We start from the raw sequence: 21,085 nt of genomic DNA on the forward strand, positions 1-21,085 counted from the left end.
GGTCCGGTACAGGGGCAACACTGAGGGTTGCGATCCGTTGCTGGACACGGAAAAAGACAAAAAAGACAAAAAAAAAAAAAAGGGTTTTGTTTCTTGGTAATCATTTCTTTTTTTTTTTTGTCCTTTTTGAGACCGGCCACACCATGCTCAGCCAGTGAGCGCCGTGAGTGCACCGGTCATCCCTATATAGGATCCAAACCCGCGGCAGGAGGGCTGCTGTCCTCCCAGCGCTGCACTCTCCCGAGTGCGCCACGGGCTCGGCCCTTTGGTAATCATTTCTAACGAGTGGTGCATGAGTGTGGGTTCATGCTTTACCACTCACTGGGCTTTGTGCCTTGGGTAAGTGGCTGTACCTCCCTGGGCCTCAATATCCTTGTCTGCAAGGGGCACGAGGGCCTCCTCATGTGGTTGTGTAGCACCTGCACATGGTGAGCACTGAACAAGCCACAGCTATGTTTTTTAAAACTATTCTGATAGTTAGATGCAGGAAAGGGAGGCTACGGATTGAAACAGCTTGGGGCAAAGCCATCAAAAAAGTTGTAATGTTGGTTTAATCCTGGTGCTGTGAGCTATTCCAATCCCTCTGGTACTGGAACATTTAAACAATCCCAGAGGTACACTTAGGGTGTGTGTTTTTCAGAATTATCCTAGTGCATCTTTTATTTATTTTTTTTATTTTTCCTAGTGCATCTTTTTTTTTTTTGTCCTTTTTGAGACCAGTCGCACCGCGCTCAGCCAGTGAGCACTGTGAGCGCACCGGTCATCCCTATATAGGATCCGAACCCGCGGCGGGAGCGCTGCTGCGCTCCCAGTGCCGCACTGTCCCGAGTGCGCCACGGGCTCAGCCGCCTAGTGCATCTTTTAAAAAATAGTTGTAATACTTACCAACCAATGTGGATATAGACTGAGAACCAAGTTCGATCACTGCTCAAGAATTGTCTGACTTGAGAATTGTCTGAAACATGCCTTTGTTTCATCTGTGTTTTTAAGAATGATGGTTCCTTTCTTCTAGCCACAGTCTTCTGTCTTCGGTTATTGCTGCTTACCACTTGATCATAATTCTAATTGTTGTTCCTGTGTAGATGATATATATTTTTTTCCCCTTCTGGCTGTTTTTAAGATCTTCTGTTTGGAAAGACAAATACCACATGACCTCACTCATATGTGGCATCTAACAAGAAAAAAAAAGATTGATATTATAGAGGCAGAGAGTAGAACAGTGGAGACTGGGGAGGGGAGGGAAGGAGGGAAAACAGGGAGAGGCTGGCCAATGGGTACAAAATTGCACTTAGATAGGAAGGATAAGTTCTGGTGTTGTGTTGCACAGTAGGGTGACTGTGGTTAACAGTTAAGTTTTGTATATTACATAATGTCTGGAGGAGAGGCTTTTGAATATTTTCACCACAAAGAAATGATAAATGCATCAGGTGTTTGATACGTTAACTACCCTGACCTGATTGTTATACAACATATATATGTATCAAAATGTCAGATTGTACACCGTAAGTATGTACAATTACAATGTGTTAGCTAAAATAAAGAAAAGGGCCGGCCCGGTGGCACACTGCTACAGTGTGCCGCTTGGGAGCGCGGCGGCGCTCCTACCGAGGGTTCAGATCCCACATACAGACCGGTTCCCGCTCACTGGCTGAGCGAGGTGCGGACGCGACGCCAAGGGTTGCGATCCCGTTGCCGGTCCCGGTCCGGTACGGGGGCGACACTGAGGGTTGCGATCCGTTGCCGGACACGAAAAAAGCCAAAAAGGAAAAAAATAAAATAAAATAAAATAAAGAAAAAACCATCTGTTGTCTTGGAGTCCTACAGTTTCTGTTTGATTTGTCCAGGTGTGGATTCATGGTTTGTGCTGTGGTTTGAACATCCCCCAAGCTCACATTGGAACTTACCCCCCAGTATGGTGGTGGGAGCTGGGGCCTTTAAGAGGTGATTGGATTGTGAGGTCTGTGCCCTCATGAATGGGTTGGTCCATTCATGGAGTAATGGGTTGATGGGTTAGTGGTTTTAATGGGTTGTTGTGGGTGTGGTTCTGATGGCTTTAGAAGGAGAGCAAGTGAGCAGGTTAGCTCTGCCTTGCTCTTGACCTTCTTACCGTGCAATACCCTCGCTGTCATGGGACTCTGGAGAAGGCCCTTATCAGATAAAAAAATGTTCTCTGGGCCGTGGACTTCCCAGCCTTAAAACTGTAAGAAGTAAATTTTGTTTCTTTATAAATTGCCCAGTTTCACATATTCTATTTTAAGCAACAGAAACGGACTAATACACTTTGTTTAATCCTATCTGGTTGTAAATTGTGCTTTCTTTATCTGCAGATTCTGAACTTCAGACCTGCATATCATTTCTGGAAAATTTGTAGCCATTATCTCTTTAAATATTACTTCTCCCTGAGTCTCTCTATTATTTCAGTGGATACATTTTTCATTTTTGAATATTCTGTTTGATTTCTTTTCAAATGTGGCTGGTCATTCTAAAGAAAACTTTTGAATATGGAACATTTTAAACATATATGGAAGTAAACAGAATGAGTCTGTGGATCCCCACGTGCCTTCCCCCAGCTTGTGGCCGGGCTGCTCACATGCACCTGTGCCAGCCTTGCTTCTCTCCCATCGCTTGGCCTTTGTGCTCCCCTTTCCTTTTTGTTGCTAAGTAGAACACGTACCAGGGCCAGCCTGTGGCTCACTTGGGAGAGTGCGGTGCTGATAACACCAAGGCCACGGGTTTGGATCCCTATGTAGGGATGGCCGGTTAGCTCACTTGGGAGAGCGTGGTGCTGACAACACCAAGTCAAGGGTTAAGATGCCCTTACCGGTCATCTTTAAAAAAAAAAAAGAGCACGTACCAAAAACCTCCAAGAACAGTGTATGTTGTGGTGGATGATCCTAATGTGGACACCGCTGCAAACACAGCCAGGTCAAGAGAGAGTGTTGCCCGGCCACCCCAGAAGCTTTTCCCTGAAAGTGCCCACTATTCTGGTTTCTACAGTAATCATGTCTTTGCATTTCTTTATCCTTTTATTATCCAAGTGTCTATCCCTAGACACGATGGTTTGGTCTTGCTTTTAAAAAAATTTTGTAGGTCTTAATCTTTTAATCTTCAGGTTCTTTTTTATTTTTAGTTTTTGGCACTGGCTGGTACAGGGATGGAACCCTGGACCCTGGTGTTACCAGCACCATGCTCTGAACCACCTGAGCTAACCAGCCAGCTTCTTTTCCTTTCCTTAAAATTTATCTGATGAGGAACTCTGGCCGTTGACTTGTGGAGTTTCCTACTGCCTGAGTTTTGCTGATTTCATATTCGTGGTGCTATTTAACGTGACCCTCTGGGCCCTGGATTTCCTACTGCTTGGAAGCAGGCTGCAGACGCCTGGTGGACTCAGGCCAGTCCCTCAGCAGGACTGCATGGGTGGTGTGCTCTTTCATCAGAAGCCACAGCGTGTCTGGTTCTCACTTTTCACACTTTTTCGATGTAAGCTGCCATTGATGTTTTCTGCCTAGGTTAATTGACAGGGGATTACATGATGGTGCTGTTCGAATTCTGTGACGTAGTTTTCATTTCTTAGCTGGGACACTTTTAAGAGATGTGTCCCCTCATCTGTGATTTGGTTACTGAGAGGTCTGGTTCATGTAGAAAAGGCAGGGCGCTCATTCCCAGTGGGCTGGCCATTGTTCCTAGGTCCTTCAGTGGACAGAGCTGGGTTTGAAGATAAAGTAACTCGTGTTTGTGCTGATATTTCCAATTTTATTTAACCTCTCTGTTATATCTTGCTGAGACTCCTGGTTCTCAAAGACACAGGGATGGGAAAATTAGGATGTCTCTGCTTACTTGTTGGCTTCCTCCTGGTGGGTCAGGGGAGTGGTAGAGGCTGCGGGGCTGTTTCCTCAGCTCTCTCAGCTCCCTATCCCCCAGGGCCTTCTCTCTGTCCACCCTGTGGCCCTGCCCTGCTCAGTTTTGCCTTCGCTCCTGCAGTTGGCCCTATCCTAAAAGAGCTGGAAAATTCTTAGCCATTATCTCTTTATTTATTTTGGGGCGGCTGGCTGGTTTTGGGATCTGAACCCGTGACCTTGGTGTTATAAGGCTGCACTCTACCCACTGAGCTAAACGGCTAGTCCTAAGGGACTCTCTCTTTAAATATTACTTCTTCCCCATTCTCTTTGTTATTTCAGTGGTTACATTTTTAACTTTTAAATATTTTTTTATTTCCTTTCTGATGGTGTGGGCCGTTGGTGTGGAGTGCTTCCGGCCGTTGGTGTGGGCCGTTGGTGTGGAGTGCTTACAGGGCCATGGTGCTCCAGGCTCCTTCCCATGTCTGCTCTGCTCTCACGGCTGCCAGCCCTCCAGTGAAAGCCACTGTGGTGGGGAGCCCCCTGGCTCAGGCCTACTGGACATGTGGGCCCCTTGTGGCTGCTGGGGGTGTGTCTGCGCCAGCTTGTGCTCCTACCCTGGCTTTGTTGTCGCCGTTGTCCATGGGTGTGGCGTGCTGTCTGCCCATCTGTGTCAGGGGTTTTGAGAAGAGCCCCTGGTTCTGTGCCCCATGCCAGCCCACTTCCCAGAATTCCACTTGGTTATTTTGGGTAGCCTGTCAGTCACTTGAAACACATGAAAGTGTTTTTTTTGTTTTGTTTTTTGTTTTTTCCTTGTTTGTTTTGTTTTGTTTTTGCAGCTGGCCGATATAGAGATAGAACCCTGGACCTTGGTGTTAGCAGCACCACTCTCTGACCACCTGAGCTAACTGGCCAGCTAAATGTTTATATTATGTATCTCATAATTCTAACATGTGAGTACTTGCAGTCTGTTTATTGTTGTCTCTGCTCATTCTTGCTCTTGGTGGCTTGTTGGGTACATTTGGTTTTTGTTGTTTTGTTCTGAGAGGTTACATTGGCCAAACTTGGTCTTGTGGAGTCCCGAAGGACCTAGATTTAGTTGCTTTTCTGCAGAGAAGGCTTGCATTTGCTTCTGTTGGCACAAGGGGGTGCTATTGACCCACAAATCCTTCAAGGGGATTTCTGTTTTGGGGCTTCCTGAGCCAAGGAGTGTTCCTAGTTCCACCCCTAGATGTGTGGCAGATCAGGCTTTTGGTTACAGAGCCTCAGAGGTGGCTTTTGTTTCCTGCTGTGTAGTAGATGGAGGCAGATGGGATTTCTCCATGGTTCCTATTTTCAGCTGGTGGATTTTTCCCAGCTGTTCAGAGGTCCTTCAGTTGCCTGGTTTCATGTGGGAGTTTCAGGCTCCGCAGCTAAAGCTGCTGAGGAGGCTCAAGGCCTTGGCTCCCATTGCCCATAGCTCTGCCTTCCTGGTGGTGGCCTTGGCCCAGAGGGTAGCTGTGAGCTCTGTGTCCTTTTGCTGTTCTTGTTTGAATGTACTGCTGGGTTTTAAACACTGAGTATTTCCATGGCTTTCTTTAGAGCTCAGCAGTGTATTTTAGAGTCTGTTTGTTAAAATTGATTTAGTGTTTGAGCCAAGTATTTTATAGCTGGAGGGTGTTTAGGAATATCTAACCCACTGCTAGAAACAGAAGTCTCTGATTACAGTTTGGCAATTTTATCACCCCTAAGTTATGGAAGAAAAGAGAGGAGAGGACAGATCTATTGAAGAACTACAACCAAGCCTCTTAATGTCCGTGTGTCCTTGCAGTTTTGTACTTTTGACTTCTGCTCTTATTCTTTCATTTTAATGTTTATTTGTACATATCTGCGGGGTACAGTATGTCATTTTGATATAGGCACGTACTCTATGTTGACTCACTCAGGGCAGACAGCAGAGCTTTGTGCCCATTCATCCACCATGTCCTTCCCCCGCCTGCATTCCCCTTCCAGCCTCGGTGACCATGAGTCTACTCTCTACTTCTATGAGAACCACTTTTTTTTTTTAGATTCCACATATGAGTGAGTCCATGTGGTATTTGTCTTTCTATGCCTTCCTTACTTAACATGATAGTCTCTAATTCCATCTGTGTTGCTGCAAATAACAGTATTTCTTTAATTTTCTTTTCTTTTTTACTTTATAGCTGAATGGTATTCCATTGTGTATATATGCCGCAGTTTTTTTTTATCCATTTTAAAAATCCATTCATGCATTGATGGGCGTTTAGGTTGATTTTGTCTCTTGGCTATTGTGTTACAGTGAACATGGGAACACAGGTGTTTCTATGATATATTGATTTCATTTCCTTTGGGTATGTACCCAGTAGAGAGATTGCTGGATCATAAGGTAGATCTATTTTTAGTTCTCTGAGGAACCTCCATACAGTTTTCCACAATGGCTGTACCAATTTACACTCTTACCAGCAATGTAGGAGGGCTCCCGTTTCTCCACATCCTCACCAGCGTTTGTTGTTTTCTGTCATGTTGATAACAGCTATTCTAACTGGAATGAGATGACTATCTCCTCATGGTTTTAATTTGCATTTCCCTGATGAGTAGTGATGTTGAGCATTTTTTCATATGTCTGTTGGCCATTTGTATGTCTTCTTTTGAAATGTCTATTTAGGTCCTTTGTCCATTTTTTAATTGGGTTGTTTTTTTGCTGTTGAGTTGTTTGAATTCCTTACATATTCTGGATATTATCCCCTTGTCTGATGTGTGCAAACACTTTCTCCCATTTTGTAGGTTGTCTCTTCACTTTGTTGATTTTATCCTTTGCTGTGCAGAAGCTTTTTAGTTTAAGGTAGTGCCACTTGTCTATTTTTGCTTTATTTTCCTGTGTCTTTGTAGTTTTGTTCAAAAAAGCACTGCCCACTCCCATTTCATGTAGCGTTTCCCCTGTGTTTTCTTCTAGTAGTTTTGGGTCTTAACCTTAGGTCTTTAATCCATTTTGAGTGGATTTTTTTGTTTGTTTTTGCTGGCTGGTATAGGGATCAAAACCCAGACCTTGGTGTTATCAGCACCACACTCTAACCAACAGAGCTACCAGCCAGACCGTTTTGAGTTGATTTTTATATATGGTGAGAGAGAGGGGTCTAGCTTGAATCTTTTGTATGTGAATATACGGATTTCCCAGGATTGTTTATTAAAGAGGTCCTTTCCCCAATGTATGTTTTTGGCACCTTTGTGGAAAATCAGTTGGCTGTAAATATGTGGGTTTATTTCTGGGCCCTCTATTCTGTTCCCTTGGTCAGTTTGTCTGTTATATATGCCAGTACCATGCTGTTTTGGTTATTATTGCTTTATAACATATTTTGAAGTCAGGTATTGTGATGCCCCCAACTTTGTTCTTTTTGTTTAAGATTGATTTGGCTGTATGGGGTCTTTTGTGGTTCTGTACAAATTTTAAGATCTTTTTTTTCCTATTTCTGCAAAGGATGTAATTGGTATTTTGATAGGGATTGCATTGAATCTGTAGACTGCTTTGGGTAATATGAACATTTTGATGGTATTAATTCTTCCAGTCTGTGAATAGGGGATATCTTTCTATTTATTTGTTTCTTCCTCAGTTTCTTTCACCAATGTTTTATACTTTTCATCATGGATGTCTCTCACTTCTTGATTAAATTTACTCCTAGGTATTTCATTTTTTTGGTAGCTGTTGTGAATGGGATTACTTTCTTGATTTCTTCTTCAGATATTTCATTATTGGTGTATAGGAATGCTATTGGTTTTTATGTGTTGATTTTGTATCCTGCCCCTATACTGTATTTATTAGTTCTAGAAAATTTTTGGTGGAGTCTTTAGGGTTTTCTGTGTATAGGATCATGTCATCTGCAAAGAGGGATAATTTGACTTTCTCTTTTCCGGTTTGAATGCCTTTTATTGCTTTCTCTTGCCTTATTGCACTGGCTAGAACTTCTGGTACTATGTTAATAAGAGTGGAGAATGTGGGCATCCTTGTTTTTTTCCTATCTTAGAGGAAAAGCCTTCAAATTTTGTCTGATCAGGATGCTGTTAGCTGATGGTTTGTCGTATATGGCCTTTATTGTGTTGAGGTATATTCCTTCTGTGCCTAATTTGTGAAGTGTTTTTTTTTTCCCCATCATGAAGGGTGTTGAATTTTATCAAATGCTTTTTCTGTGTCTATTGAAATGACCATATGGTTTTTGTCCTTTCATTCTGTTGATGTGATGTATCACGTTTATTGATTTGTGTATGCTGAGTCATCCTTGCATTCTTGGGATGAATCCCATTTGACCATGGCGAGTGATCTTTTCGTTGTGTTGTTGAATTTGGTTTGCTAGTATTTTGTTGAGGATTTTGTATTTGTATGTGTTAGGGATATTGACTGTAGTTTTCTTTTTTTGTTGTGTCATTTTCCAGTTTTGGTACGAGGCTAATGCTGTTGGAAATGTGACTTGTGGCAGCATTTTTGGAAAGCAGCAGGTCAGCAGTTTCAGAAGCGAAGGCAAACTTTTCAGTCTAACAGGGCCACTCCCGAAAATCTGCCCTATAGAAGTAAAGCTGCATGGGCATCTGACTGTGGGTGTTGGTGGGTGTTGGTGGTGGTGGCAGAAACTGGCAGGCTGTGTGCACATCCCTTGGTGTGGGAGTGCAAGTGAGTGATGAGGCAGCCCCTCTGGGGAGCGTTATGCAGCCATTATCTGACTGTGGGTGTTGGTGGGTGCTGGTGGTGGTGGCAGAAACTGGCAGGCTGTGTGCACATTCCTTGGTGTGGGAGTGCAAGTGAGTGATGAGGCAGCCCCTCTGGGGAGCGTTATGCAGCCATTAAATGTGGTAATTAGACATGGACCAGTGGTATTTGGAGAATTTTGTTAGGGGTCGTTGGATGAGACAAGCAAGGTGTAAAATTATGTCTCTGGCAATCCCATTTTTGTAAGGCAATGCCAACCCCTACACATGTCTGTGCATACCTGTGCGTATGTGCACATAGAGAAAGAAATGGAAAGATATGTACTATGTAGATAAAATGTGGGGAGGGGAGGAGCCAAATAGAGAGCAAAGGAATGAAAGAAGGAAAGTGGGAGCCAAGCAGAGAATGAGAGGGGGCGATTGTCCTAAAGACCCAAAGATATGTTGTGATCGTGTACTCATCTATGTAAAATCAAACAGGCGTGTCGACGTATATCAGAAATTTTACAATAAAATTGTAAGATAAATTAAATTACAGAGAACCTTTTGCTGATCCTTATAATGCCAAGAAATATAGGACAGATGTTAGAAGTGAATTCTGTTCTCTTAAAATTGAAAACTTTGTTATTCAGACTTTCAAGGTGGTTGCCATCTGCTTTTTGCAGATGTCAGAATTCACATATTCAAGTTGGTATTCTGTTGCAGCTCAGGTCGTGGAGTTAAGAAAGGCATTGACTTAATGTTTGTCATTTGAACAGGCATGGCGATTTGTTGTTCCTGTTTCCCTCGAGCCTTGCTGGACCCTCATCTGAAATGGAGACGTCAACCACATTGGGGTTAAAGGCCTTTGGAGCTCCCAATGTGGTGGAAGATGAGATCGATCAGTACCTTAGCAAACAGGATGGGAAGATTTACAGAAGCCGAGACCCACAGCTGTAAGTGCTCCATGGGAGTCCAGGGTCCTACATGTGATGGTCTTAATGGGTCAGTATAGGGAAATATTTATAATGTGCCATTTTAATAAGTATCTGATGAAGAAATCTAAGTTCAAGTTTGACCATCTATTTTCAGATTAAATTTTACTTCAGGTTATGTTGTTAGCTTTCTATCAGTTTGAATCTCAGAATATGTTTCACATCAAAGGCTTTGAAGTGTTTGGATACTAAGAGATTTGAAAGGTATCCGGGGGAGCTGGGGGACCTTAAACCAAGTCTTTACCATGATGTCCCTGGAAATACTGGATTCTTCTGGTGGCAGAGTGGGGCTTTAGCAAGTGACAGGCAACAGAAGGGAGGGGTGTCTGCGAGTGCAAGGTGCTTGTTAAGATTTTCTCCTTTAATAGTGGTAGGATGACTTTGACAATTTATACTAGTGTGTTCTGCCATCCCCGTAGTGAGCGTCATTTCCAGAAGATGCTGCCCTTTGAATACTCACTTTCCACCGACGCTGATACAGAATGCTCACGCATGTGTATTTTATTTTGTTTATTTAGATTTTTTTGTTTATTTTAGATTTTTTGCAATTCTTTTTAAAGAAACTGATTAGAAACATCTGAATTTACACTCAGTAATGTGAAATTATCTGAGCAAAGGTTGTTTGTCTCTGCGGTGGAGTCTTTTTTTTAACTGCATCACTCTGTAAATGTGACGGGATGCTGACATTGAGATATTGGGATTCCAAATGCTGCATTAGCAACTTTTATGTCTTAGATTAAAGAGCCACAAATGGTGCTCAGCTGCAGTTGGCATGGAGCCACCTCATAGCCAGAGCGATTAGCCCGCGAGTCTCGTCTGTTTGCATTTCCGCCCAGGGACCGAGTGCTTGCTCCCTTGCACAGACTGAGGCTTCACGGCTTCATTAGAGTCTTTTAGAGAGAGAGAGAGAGAGAGAGCGAGAGTGAGAGAGAGAGTGTGTGTGTGTGTGTGTGTGTGAGTTCTGACCTATCATTGATGAGAGCCTGCCTATTAGGAGACATAGGAGGGCGTCTCTGCTCGGAAGGGTAGAACTCACATGCATCTAAGCATTCTGACCTCATCGAGAGGGATCTCATTGAGCCCCGGAGGGACTGTATCTTGGCTGTCCACCCCCCACTGCCCTCATCAGCTAAGCACACCTCTCCTTTATATTGTACGGGTTGAGCTTCCGTGGCTGCAACTGTCCGAAACTCACATGGCCAAGCATCCTTTATTATACTTTTTCCCAAAAGGTGCATGAATGGGTGTTTTCAAAAGTTGGGTTATTTATGCTCCACTCTCAGGGTTTTTGCCGTGTTCATGTACCAGCTTTGTTACTATTAACATTTTCATTTAAATTGACTTCAAGTACATTCGCTTTTATTTGTAGTTAGTGTCATTTTAAGCAGTTAATGTCCATGAAATCACAGGTTTGAGTGCTGGTCAGTTTTTTTCTATACATAGCAAAATAAATACTAAACTATTAAAGTAAAATGTTCATCCACATGCCAGTGGAATATAATTGCACATGGATAGGGAAGCACTTTGCTAATGCACAATGTACATTTTAAATGTCAGAAATATTGGGGGGCAGGGGCCGGCCCGGTGGCGCACTGCGATAGTGCACCGCTTGGGAAGTGCGGCGGCACTCCCGCCGAGGGTTCGGATCCCACATACAGACCGGCCGCTCACTGGCTGAGCGAGGCGCGGGAGCAACACCGAGGGTTGCCATCCTGTTGCCGGTCCCGGTCCGGTACGGGGGCGACACTGAGGGTGGCGATCCGCTGCCAGACACGGAAAAAGACAAAAAAAAAAAAAAGAAATATTGGGGGGCAGCAACAGAAAAGTAAACATACTTACAGCTGTGCCTTTCTTCTGCCCTTTGCTCTCCTCAGATGCCGCCACGGCCCGCTGGGGAAATGTGTGCACTGCGTCCCTCTAGAGGTGAGAATCTTTGCAGAGTGAGCGCCCAGGCCGGCAAGATGGGCTGCTGATAGACAGAGCTGTCTGAGTACTTTCTCTAAGTCCCTGCATTTGGTTGTGGTGGTTTAAAAGAACTTATCTATTTATTGCCCTGGGCCTTTTATTCCCACTAGTGCAAGCTGCACAGAGAGGATGAGCCTTTATTTATGGGAGTGACCTTCTTGGTGGATTATGAATGGCTCAAGCATTTGTATTGCTGTGACAAAGAGGAGCACTTACAGTGGGCTCCCTGGATACTTCTTTTAAGATCGGACACAGAGCTGGGCCTGTCAGTTTCCTGCTCATCACTGTTTTGATTTACTTTGCCTTGAATCTCACATCTCCTCTACTGATGTGTCCCGATGAGATTGAGAGTTACCATAATAATGCTGACTGGTAACTGGTTAACACTAAATTTACAGCAGCAAGGCCAACCCGATTTTCTTCAGAAGATCCTCTTGTGGCTTTTTGTTTTGCAGAATTTTCCTGAAACGTATTTGACTTTGAGTTTTTTGTATTTAATAGAGATTCATTTTAATCTTTAAAAGGTAACTGGTATACAGAGAAGAATTTGGCTCTGACCTAGAACAATAAGTGAGAACTCAGCACCCATTTTCCTGCATGCTCTCTGTGGCCCTGGCTTGTCGAGGCCATGCTGCATGCCATTCTCCCTGTGCCCTGGCAGGTGCGTGACCATACTCACTTACTCTGTGTGTTTTGGCAGCCATTCGATGAAGACTACCTGAACCATCTTGAGCCTCCCGTGAAGCATATGTCCTTCCATGCCTACATCCGAAAGCTGACCGGAGGGGCCGACAAGTAAGTACCTTGCCGTATCCTGGTGTGCATGAATTCTTGTTGCTGGATCTGGCAGTTGTTGCTTATAGCCACTGGGCATGTGAATGCAAAAAGCGCAGACAAGAGTGGGACACAAAGCGTTGGAATACACGAATTTTGTCCTGATTCTAGAAAAGAAATAGATGAGTAGAGACTGTGACAGACACCCTGCTGCACATCGCAGAGCTCAGAGCCTGGGGCTGGCGATGCATGCTGGCACTGACCTTCCCCTCGCTCGTAGCGCCTGGGGGAATCAACATCTGAGCTCGTCCCCTGCTTTTTAGAAAGAACGGCCACACCGTAATAACCTCCTCTCTCGCACTTTCCCTTGAGCCCTGCCTCTTTATCAGCTTAGTTTTCGCAGCTGTGCCAGGCTGAAGCAGCGGTGCTGTTGTAGGTTGGGCTAATGGTGCCACCGCAGTTGTGGTCTACACCTTCAGCTAGTGCAGGCAGCCTTCTCTTGGCTCCTGTGTGCAGGTGGTACAGTGGCCAGAAAGGGGTGAACCGAGAGCATTTTTGTTTCTTTCTTTTTTTTTTTTTGTCTTTTTCGTGACCGGTAAGGGGAACGCAACCCCTGGTGTGGTGTCACCCACACCGCGCTCAGCCAGTGAGCACACGCACCGGCCAGTCCTATATAGGATCCGAACCCGCGGCGGGAGCGTCTCTACGCTCCCAGCACTGCACTCTCCCGAGTGCGCCACAGGCTCGGCCCTTGGTTTCTTTTAAAATACATTGCCTGCTGGTCTGTATGCGGCCCCTGTCTGTTTCATGTGTACCTGACCGGAAGGTAACAGGCTTGAGCCATTGTTCTGTAACTCCTGCCCATGCCACAAGAGGCGGTGGTGGCTGAGCCATGTCAGCAGCGTTTGTGAAGAATGTCACGTTCACCTGATGGTAGCTTTCCTCTGACGGCCCATTGACATCCTAAAACAACTTTTTAAAAATGTTAGACCAGGAGAAAAAACCCACCATAAACTCTCTCTTGCTTGTGAATGGGGAAGCTGCGGGACTCTCTAGACTCAGCCGTGAGTGGAGATTTACTGTGGTGGAAGGAACTCGGTCAGCCTTTGTCTAGGTGAGAGAACATAGTGTCCCATGGGGGCACGTTTGTAGATGTCATTAACATGCAGGGCCAAGCCCGTGGCGCACTCAGGAGAGTGCAGCGCTGGGAGCGCAGCAGCGCTCCCGCCGCGGGTTCGGATCCTATATGGGGATGACCGGTGCGCTCACAGCGCTCACTGGCTGAGCGCGGTGCGGCCGGTCTCAAAAAGGACAAAAAAACCCCCCAAAAAACATGCAGACTTGGCGACAGAGTTGTCGTGACCTAGCTGCTGTGTTACCAGTGCACCACTGGCTTGTGAAAATGAAATGGCTCACCCCACATGGCGAGTGTGTAAGGTGGTGCATGTGCTAATCAGCTCAGTTCAGCCATTCCACAGCACGCATGTACGTGGAAATGTCATGTTGTGCACCTTAAATGTGTACAGTTTTTTGTCACTTATACTGCAGTATGCATGTGCTAATCAGCTCAGTTCAGCCATTCCACAGCACGCATGCACGTGGAAATGTCATGTTGTGCACCTTAAATGTGTACAGTTTTTTGTCACTTATACTGCAGTAAAGCTGGAAAAAAGAAGAAAAGAAAATGTAATTATTGGACTATTTCATGAATGAGAAAACAAGTCACTGATATAGATTCACCCCAAGTCCAGCAGCTTCTTGTTTGTCTTCTAACAATAGTTTTTATTTTAGCTAAAAGAGTGGGGAAATCTTTATTATGTATCCTAATCAGGTTTTTCCTATGAATAAGAATCTTTACAAATGTGTTAATACTGGGCTAATGTCAAAGTTGCTGATATCCTTTTTTTTTGGAGGGGGTTTGGATGGCTGGCTGATACAGGGATCTGAACCCTTGACCTTGGTGTTACAAGGAGGTACTCTAACCAGCTGAGCTAACTGGCCAGCCTTAAAGTTACTGATAAATTAATGAAACTTACAAGAACCTCATTTCCTCTAAGTGGCACAGGTTTGATCAGTAGGTATTCTACAGTATTTTTGAAAACCTTCATGGTAAAAGTAGAAACTGTATTTATATAGGAAAATATTTGTGTGTTCCTATACAGTGTAAATATAGGGGACAGAAGCTAGCTTTTTGAATGTGCTAGAACTTTAGATAGAACTTCCATTAGAATAACTTTTAGTACATTTTCCCTGCTGCTGCCTACCTCATGCTTGGCCTGTTGGAACACTATTCAGGAGGTGTAAGATATTTAACATAGTTATTCCCAGTCTCCCGCTAAACTTTTCACCTTTGTAATGTTTAATTAAGTTGCTTCTCTTCTTATTCAGGGGGAAGTTTGTTGCCCTGGAGAACATCAGTTGCAAGATTAAATCAGGGTGCGAGGGTCACCTTCCCTGGCCAAATGGAATCTGTACTAAGTGCCAGCCAAGTGCCATCACGCTGAACAGACAGGTGAGACGGTCCTTGTGTCGTCTACATTTGTTTTCATGGCTGAGAGATGGAAATTTCCAGAAGAGCTTTTCCTTGGAAAGGAGCTAGCAGTGTATTACTCATAGCAGATTCTCTGTTTTGTTTTTGTTTTTGGTTATGTACCTGTGATTTTATTTCTTCTTTAGGGACAGGGTTGAGGGGAAACAAGTTTTGACTGAGAAATAAACTTTTTAGCTGAAATTGTATCTCAAGTTTTAAGTTAAGTAGTAGAAGAGGGGGAAGCTAGATACTTGCTAGGCAGGGGCCTAAAGCTGCCTCCGCCTTCCTTCTGCACCCGTGACTTCCTGCCCCAAACCTCATGACAGTAGGGAAGGGAACTGTTTCACTCTTTTTATTCTACTCGTTAATGGTTCGGAAGAGGAACATAAAGGAAAGGGGTACTGCCATGAGGCTCCAGAGGACCGAGGGTGCACGTCAGGCACTCCACTTTCTCCATCTAAGACAGGGTCTCAAAGATCTGGGATAAAAGGGTGGAATGTAGCCGTGTCGACTCCGTGTGCTTCTGGACCTTTTCCAGAACTTTTCTGTCTAGTCGTCGCTGGTGAGTGACGACAAGGCCACACCCACAGCAGCCCTTCACCTGTCCCGAATGAGTGTTGTTCGACCAGTGCTGCATGTGATTTTCTCCACATGCCTGGTGGAGCCACCCTCGAGAGTGGCTTTAGCCTGGAAATTAGAACGTGGAGCACACTCTTCTGCCACCACAAACTCTTCCACTGGCCAGCACGGCAAATTTGAGGCGCTCACTGACAGCTTCTTCTCCCGCGTGGGAGCTCTGCTTGGCAGAGCTTTGAGGTGAAAGCACAGAGTAACCAGCCGTGGTGGCAGCCCCAGGGGAGGCCAAGCCTCCCAGCCTTTCTGGTATTTTTTGATTGATTGATTAACCCTTTTGTGAGAATGATACATTGAAGACGTAATTTGTGAGATTCCCAGCTCTTGCATGCGTTGAGTGGGAGCCTTTGGTGTTCTGCTCTTTTGGCTCCTATGGAAGCGGAATATTCTTGGTGTTTAAAGTGCTTGGTGTTTGTGGCTTTGACTTTAAGAAACTGTGGCTCTGGAGGTTGGTAACGGAGCCTTCCTGGGCCCAGCTCAGGGCACCTACCCAAGCCAGGTTACAAGGAGAACTCAGCTCAGAAGGAGATGTTGTGACCTTTCCTGCTCTTGCTGCTGTGCCACAGCCCCCCCTTACTCCTGCCCACCCATGTCCAGTTCCACAGAGAAAGTGCTGTGGCCCCCCAGGCTGTTTGGAAACCAGGAGATGTTGTGACCTTTCCTGCTCTTGCTGCTGTGCCACAGCCCCCCCTTACGCCTGCCCACCCATGTCCAGTTCCACAGAGAAAGTGCTGTGGCCCCCCAGGCTGTTTGGAAACCAACCCTTCCTCCTTCTGTTCTTTTGTTCCTTCTTGAAAACTACCATTTTTTGCCCTAGAGATTGTAAAAACTTGCATTTTAGGTTAAGTCACAGTGAGATTAATTTAAACGTATTGATTGATGAAAGCTGTCTCCAACCCTCCTTGCACACTGGACTTGGAAGCAGTCTGAAGGCAGGGCATGTTCTTAAAGCTTGATTTTTGCGTTTTTTGGCTTGTTTTTTAAAGAACTAGGTAAAAAAATATGAATGGTTTGTACTAGAACATTCCTTATTTTTGATGGAATGTTTTCACTTAGCCCACTGTTGTTAACTTAACTCTACAGAAATACAGACACGTGGACAATATCATGTTTGAGAATCACACCGTCGCCGATCGCTTCCTTGACTTCTGGAGAAAGACAGGGAACCAGCATTTTGGGTACTTGTATGGACGGTACACGGAGCACAAGGACATTCCCCTTGGCATCAGGGCCGAAGTGGCTGCCATTTATGAGCCTCCTCAGGTGAGCCACATGCAGAGCTTACAGTCTGTGCAGTCTGGTCCTTTGTTTTGAAGGCTGTAATGGGATGGATGCCCTTTCCAGATTTCATCTTGCCCTGTTTGCTTTGTCATTTGTGTGCTCTCTGTCCCTTTCTGTACATACACTTGTGTGTGCACACACATACACACACACACAAACACAAACATAGGCACATGTGCACAATATTTATTTTCTGAATTACTGGAGAGTTAGATCATGGCTCCTAAATACTTCAGTGTGTATTTCCTGAGGATAAGGATGTTCTCTTACATAACTAGCCCATTTATCAACTTAAGTAAACAGAACAAGTAGTGATGCATTGTTTTTATACGCTGTGCCATCTGTGTCCCGGGTTTCCAGTTGCTCTGATGGTGTCCAACAGTTGTGCTAGCTCTTCTCTTGTTCTTCTGCATCCCTTCCCCCCAGGCAGAAGTCCACTGTCTTAGGAGTGGCAGAATCAGAGCATCACAGAATTACTCGTGTTCTTCACCCCATGCCACACTCCCCAGGCTCAGAATAACCAGAACATCACCAGAATGATGAAAACTACCAAAATAGGACTAAAAATGGTTTTAAAATTTTTTTGGTAGGGATGGAGAGGAGGAGAAGGATCTTTAGAGAATGTTCTGCTAGGGCTGTATAGCCAGTCACGGTTCATTAAAGTCATTGGAAGGCCTTCCTGTATGATTATGCTGCCAACCCATCACACATTTTATCTTCAATTTTTAGGAATTGGTGTGTATACGTATTAGTCCGTTTATGTTGCTATAACAAAATATGTGGAATTGGGTAATTTATAAAGAAAATGAAATTTATTTGCATACAGTTTCTGGGTCTGGGAAGTCCAAAGTCCATCTGGTGGTGGCAACAGTGACCCAGGGGTCTTACATTGCAAGATGGTGGAAGCAGAGAGAGAGAGAGAAAGACAGACTCTCCTCTTTTAAACCATGCTCAGAACCACGCCCCTGACCACCATTTTTAATCCATTTACTACTGCAGCGTCCTACAATCCAATCTCTTTAAGGCTCCACCTTTCAATTACCATAATAGGATTTCCCACCCTCTTAACAGTCACAGTGGGGGCTAAGTTTCTAACACATAGAACTTGGGAGACAATTCAAGCCTCAGTGAGTTTTAGGGGAACATAATTCAATCTACTGCAGTATATATATGTATAAAAATACATGTATATTTGTGTGTGTGTGTGTGTGTGTGTGTGTGTGTGTGTGTGTGTGTGTGTGTGTGTGTGTGTGTGTGTGTGTGTGTGTGTGTGTGTGTGTCTGGCCAGTACTATATATGTTTTTTAATTTGTGTTGTAATTGTGTAAATATTTATATGGTACATTTTGTTATATACATTTTACTGTGAAAGCAAAAATGTCTAAACATGTTGAATTGTAGTTAATGATGTGCATGCTGTCTACAGTTTACTTCGAAATCCAGCAGAAAGATAAGATGGATTGATGGTTGAGAGGGACGGGTAGAACATAAGTCAATTTTTATGACTTAATCCAGGTGGTGGGTATATGGGTGTTCACTGTAAAATTCTTTAAACTTTGCTATATATTTGAAATTTTTTATAAAAAATGTTGGAGAAGAAAAAAAATTTGCACAGTTCCAAATTTAGATTTATACAGAAACTATATTCCTCTTTACCCTGTGTCCTGCCTTCCTTGTAGCCCCACTTTTAAAAACTTTTTGATTTGACCTCTGAGGTTTGATTTTCTTTTTTTTTTGCTGGGGTTGGGGGTGTGTGTGTGTGTGCAGTGGCTGGCCTGTATGAGGATCTGAACCTGTGACCTTGATGTTATAATGCTGTGCTCTAACCACTTGAGAACCCAGCCAGCCCTAATTTTCTTTAATGTAAGCAAATACACACAGATTCATTACTATCCCCCTTTGTTTTTTGTGTGTATACCACATCATACACACTTTCTTCACCTGCCACTGTATTCTAGAGATCGCTCCATAGCTGGTCTGCTTCTTAGATAACCCGACTTGGGGGGCGTGGGGTATCCACAGCCATCGCTGGGGCATGTATTTCAGATTCTGCTGAGCAGTATCTGAAATTGCAGGCTGTACATGGGTGCCGGTTGGTGTGCAGGTTTATTTGTGGTCTGTGCACAAATGCATGTCTTCCCTGGCTATATGTACAGATTTTAAGTGTAGTCGACCCACCTTTGACATTTTTGGTATTTATGTAGAGCTGAGGATGTAGTGTTTCCTGAGGCCTTTTTTGATGGTTCATTGCTGAAGAGATGCAAGATGGCAGCAGAAGCCCTATCAGAGGAATGTCTGTTATCTGACCCTAGGTCACTGGGTGTGCTCTGTAATCAGGATGCTGCTTTTGAAAGCACAGAATATTCAAATTCAGTTTTGTACAGGGTCTCTTTCATGGAAAGTTTAACAGTTGTATTAGAAGTATAATTGAAAAAAATGTTGGAACAGACACACTGGCGCTTGGACGGATAACGACACCATCAGAGCTCCCAACTGGGGTACCCTAGAGGTTGAAACACTTGACCTTTAATAGCCTCCAGCTCATTAGAAGTTGAAGCTCATGCTGCCACATGTCATTAAACAAGTACTTTTTCTTAGATTTGTTCTGAGTTTGTGATTTGACCTATACCCTGGAGGTATTAATGATCTCCATATGGGTAATACCCAGTAAACATAAAGTTCTTTGTTATTTTGTCAGAATTTAACTAATTTTCGAGGATATACCCAATTAATATAACTCAATTTGGATTAGCTTCCCTTTCCTATTCCTATGGCTGGGGTTTCTGCTCAAAATGATACTACTAATGACTCACGAGCTGCACTTAGTGAAGATTAAAGATTTTGGCAAGACTTGCCCACTCCGGGAAGTTGTGTGTCTGGTGGTGGGTAGAGGTCGCGTGTGAGCTGGCCATAGCCAGGGCTCACTTGCGCCCTGAGCCAGTGCTCTGGCTCTCACCAGCAGGTCACTGATCCTAGATGTCTTCTCCCTTGCTCGGGGGTGCATGTCTGCAGCTTTCTCTATGGAGTCTGCGCTGTCTCTAGTTTAGTATCTCAGCTTCGAAGCCAAGCAGTGTCCCTGCAGGGGTGGCACATGAGGTTTCCAAGGCTGTTTGCTGGGAATAGCTTCAATCTTACCTAACCTAGCCAGACCTGTTTGGAGTGAAGCTATTTATCCGAGCAAGTTTTGAAAATAACTGCATTTCCCAGTGAAGGAGCCTTTTTAGAGTAAACAAGCAAACAAATATGTAGAAAGCTGTCCTTAGTCCCGAACAACCACACACTCAGTGTGGAACCTTCTGGCACACACCAGCCTGAAAGTTGCACTCTGGTCTTGCTGAGCTGTGATTGAAAGTGTGTTGCAACCCAGCACGGGAGTAGCTGGGGGTGGGGGTGTGCCTCACTGTGGCCATGGTTCTCTTTCCTGGCAAGGAGGAGACTAGGAGTGGAGCTCCTGCTCCCTGGCCCTCTCCTCTAAGTCTGTCTCTCCCTTCACCTCTTGACAGATTGGCACACAGAACAGCTTGGAGCTTCTGGAAGATCCGAAAGCTGAAGTGGTCGATGAAATTGCTGCCAAACTTGGCCTGAGGAAGGTACTGAGGCGTTCTGTCAGCCTGTGGGCTCTGGGGGGACCCATGCTCTGTGTTGGGGAGGTCCAGGGGGCCTCCTCAGGACCGATCTCCCCAGCTGCACAAGGTCAGGCGCAGGCTCCACACGTTCTGAAACCTTGCTTGTGTTTATTGGGCACCAATAGCTTTTATGTCCTTTGGACTTAAGTGGGAACATTTCCCTGAGCATTAAAAAAGTGACCCCATTGCGGGAGCTGTCATATCACACTTCTTGAGGACTGCTTCAAGCAGGGAGGAAGAAGCCACAGGAGTGAGACCCAGGAGGTGGGGGGCAGTGGCTGTGAGCCAGCTGTACCCCTGCCTGCTACACTGCGTCCACACACGAGTCCTCTGAGGTGTGGCTCTCCCTTCATGGAGCTTGGAAGTGAGCATGGCTGAGGTTGAAGTCTCATTCACTTTCTGTGTCATGCTCTCGGAGTCAGCATCTTGGTGTAGGGTCATGTTTTGGTTCAAATTCTGAAAGTTCTCTTGTTCAAAAGAAAAATTGGTCTTTTTTTTTTTTAGATGACTGGTAAGGGGATCTTAACCCTTGACTTGGTGTTATCAGCACCACGCTCTCCAGAGTGAGCTAACCGGCCATCCCTATATAGGGATCCGAACCCATGGGCCTTGGTGTTATCAGCACCATATTCTCCCAAGTGAGCCACAGGCTGGCCCTGGTCTGATGTTTTGACCTATGTTTGGTATAAATTTATAGTTCATTAAATAATTATAATAGGGGGTCTTGAAGTTACCTAAATGCCTTTCTCCAGAACATGAGTTTTGTAGCCCT

General features: G+C 44.7%; 1 protein-coding gene across 2 annotated transcripts in view; it reads left to right on the top strand.

The window, feature by feature from the left end:
* The window catches only part of NPLOC4 (nuclear protein localization 4 homolog (S. cerevisiae)), a 61,677-nt gene that overhangs the window by 7,217 nt on the left and 33,375 nt on the right, over nucleotides 1–21,085 (top strand). For both annotated transcript variants that reach the window (XM_008568827.1, XM_008568826.1), the window contains exons 3-8: nucleotides 9,290–9,466; nucleotides 11,380–11,428; nucleotides 12,171–12,265; nucleotides 14,633–14,756; nucleotides 16,491–16,670; nucleotides 20,191–20,277. In XM_008568827.1, the coding sequence (XP_008567049.1) occupies nucleotides 9,345–9,466; nucleotides 11,380–11,428; nucleotides 12,171–12,265; nucleotides 14,633–14,756; nucleotides 16,491–16,670; nucleotides 20,191–20,277 (657 nt within the window). In that variant the 5' untranslated portion in view covers nucleotides 9,290–9,344. The remainder of the gene's footprint in view (nucleotides 1–9,289; nucleotides 9,467–11,379; nucleotides 11,429–12,170; nucleotides 12,266–14,632; nucleotides 14,757–16,490; nucleotides 16,671–20,190; nucleotides 20,278–21,085) is intronic.

The sequence above is a fragment of the Galeopterus variegatus genome, unplaced genomic scaffold (genome assembly GCF_000696425.1).
Source record: "Galeopterus variegatus unplaced genomic scaffold, G_variegatus-3.0.2 Scaffold446, whole genome shotgun sequence".
In the NCBI taxonomy this organism is placed as follows: Eukaryota; Metazoa; Chordata; class Mammalia; order Dermoptera; family Cynocephalidae; genus Galeopterus; species Galeopterus variegatus.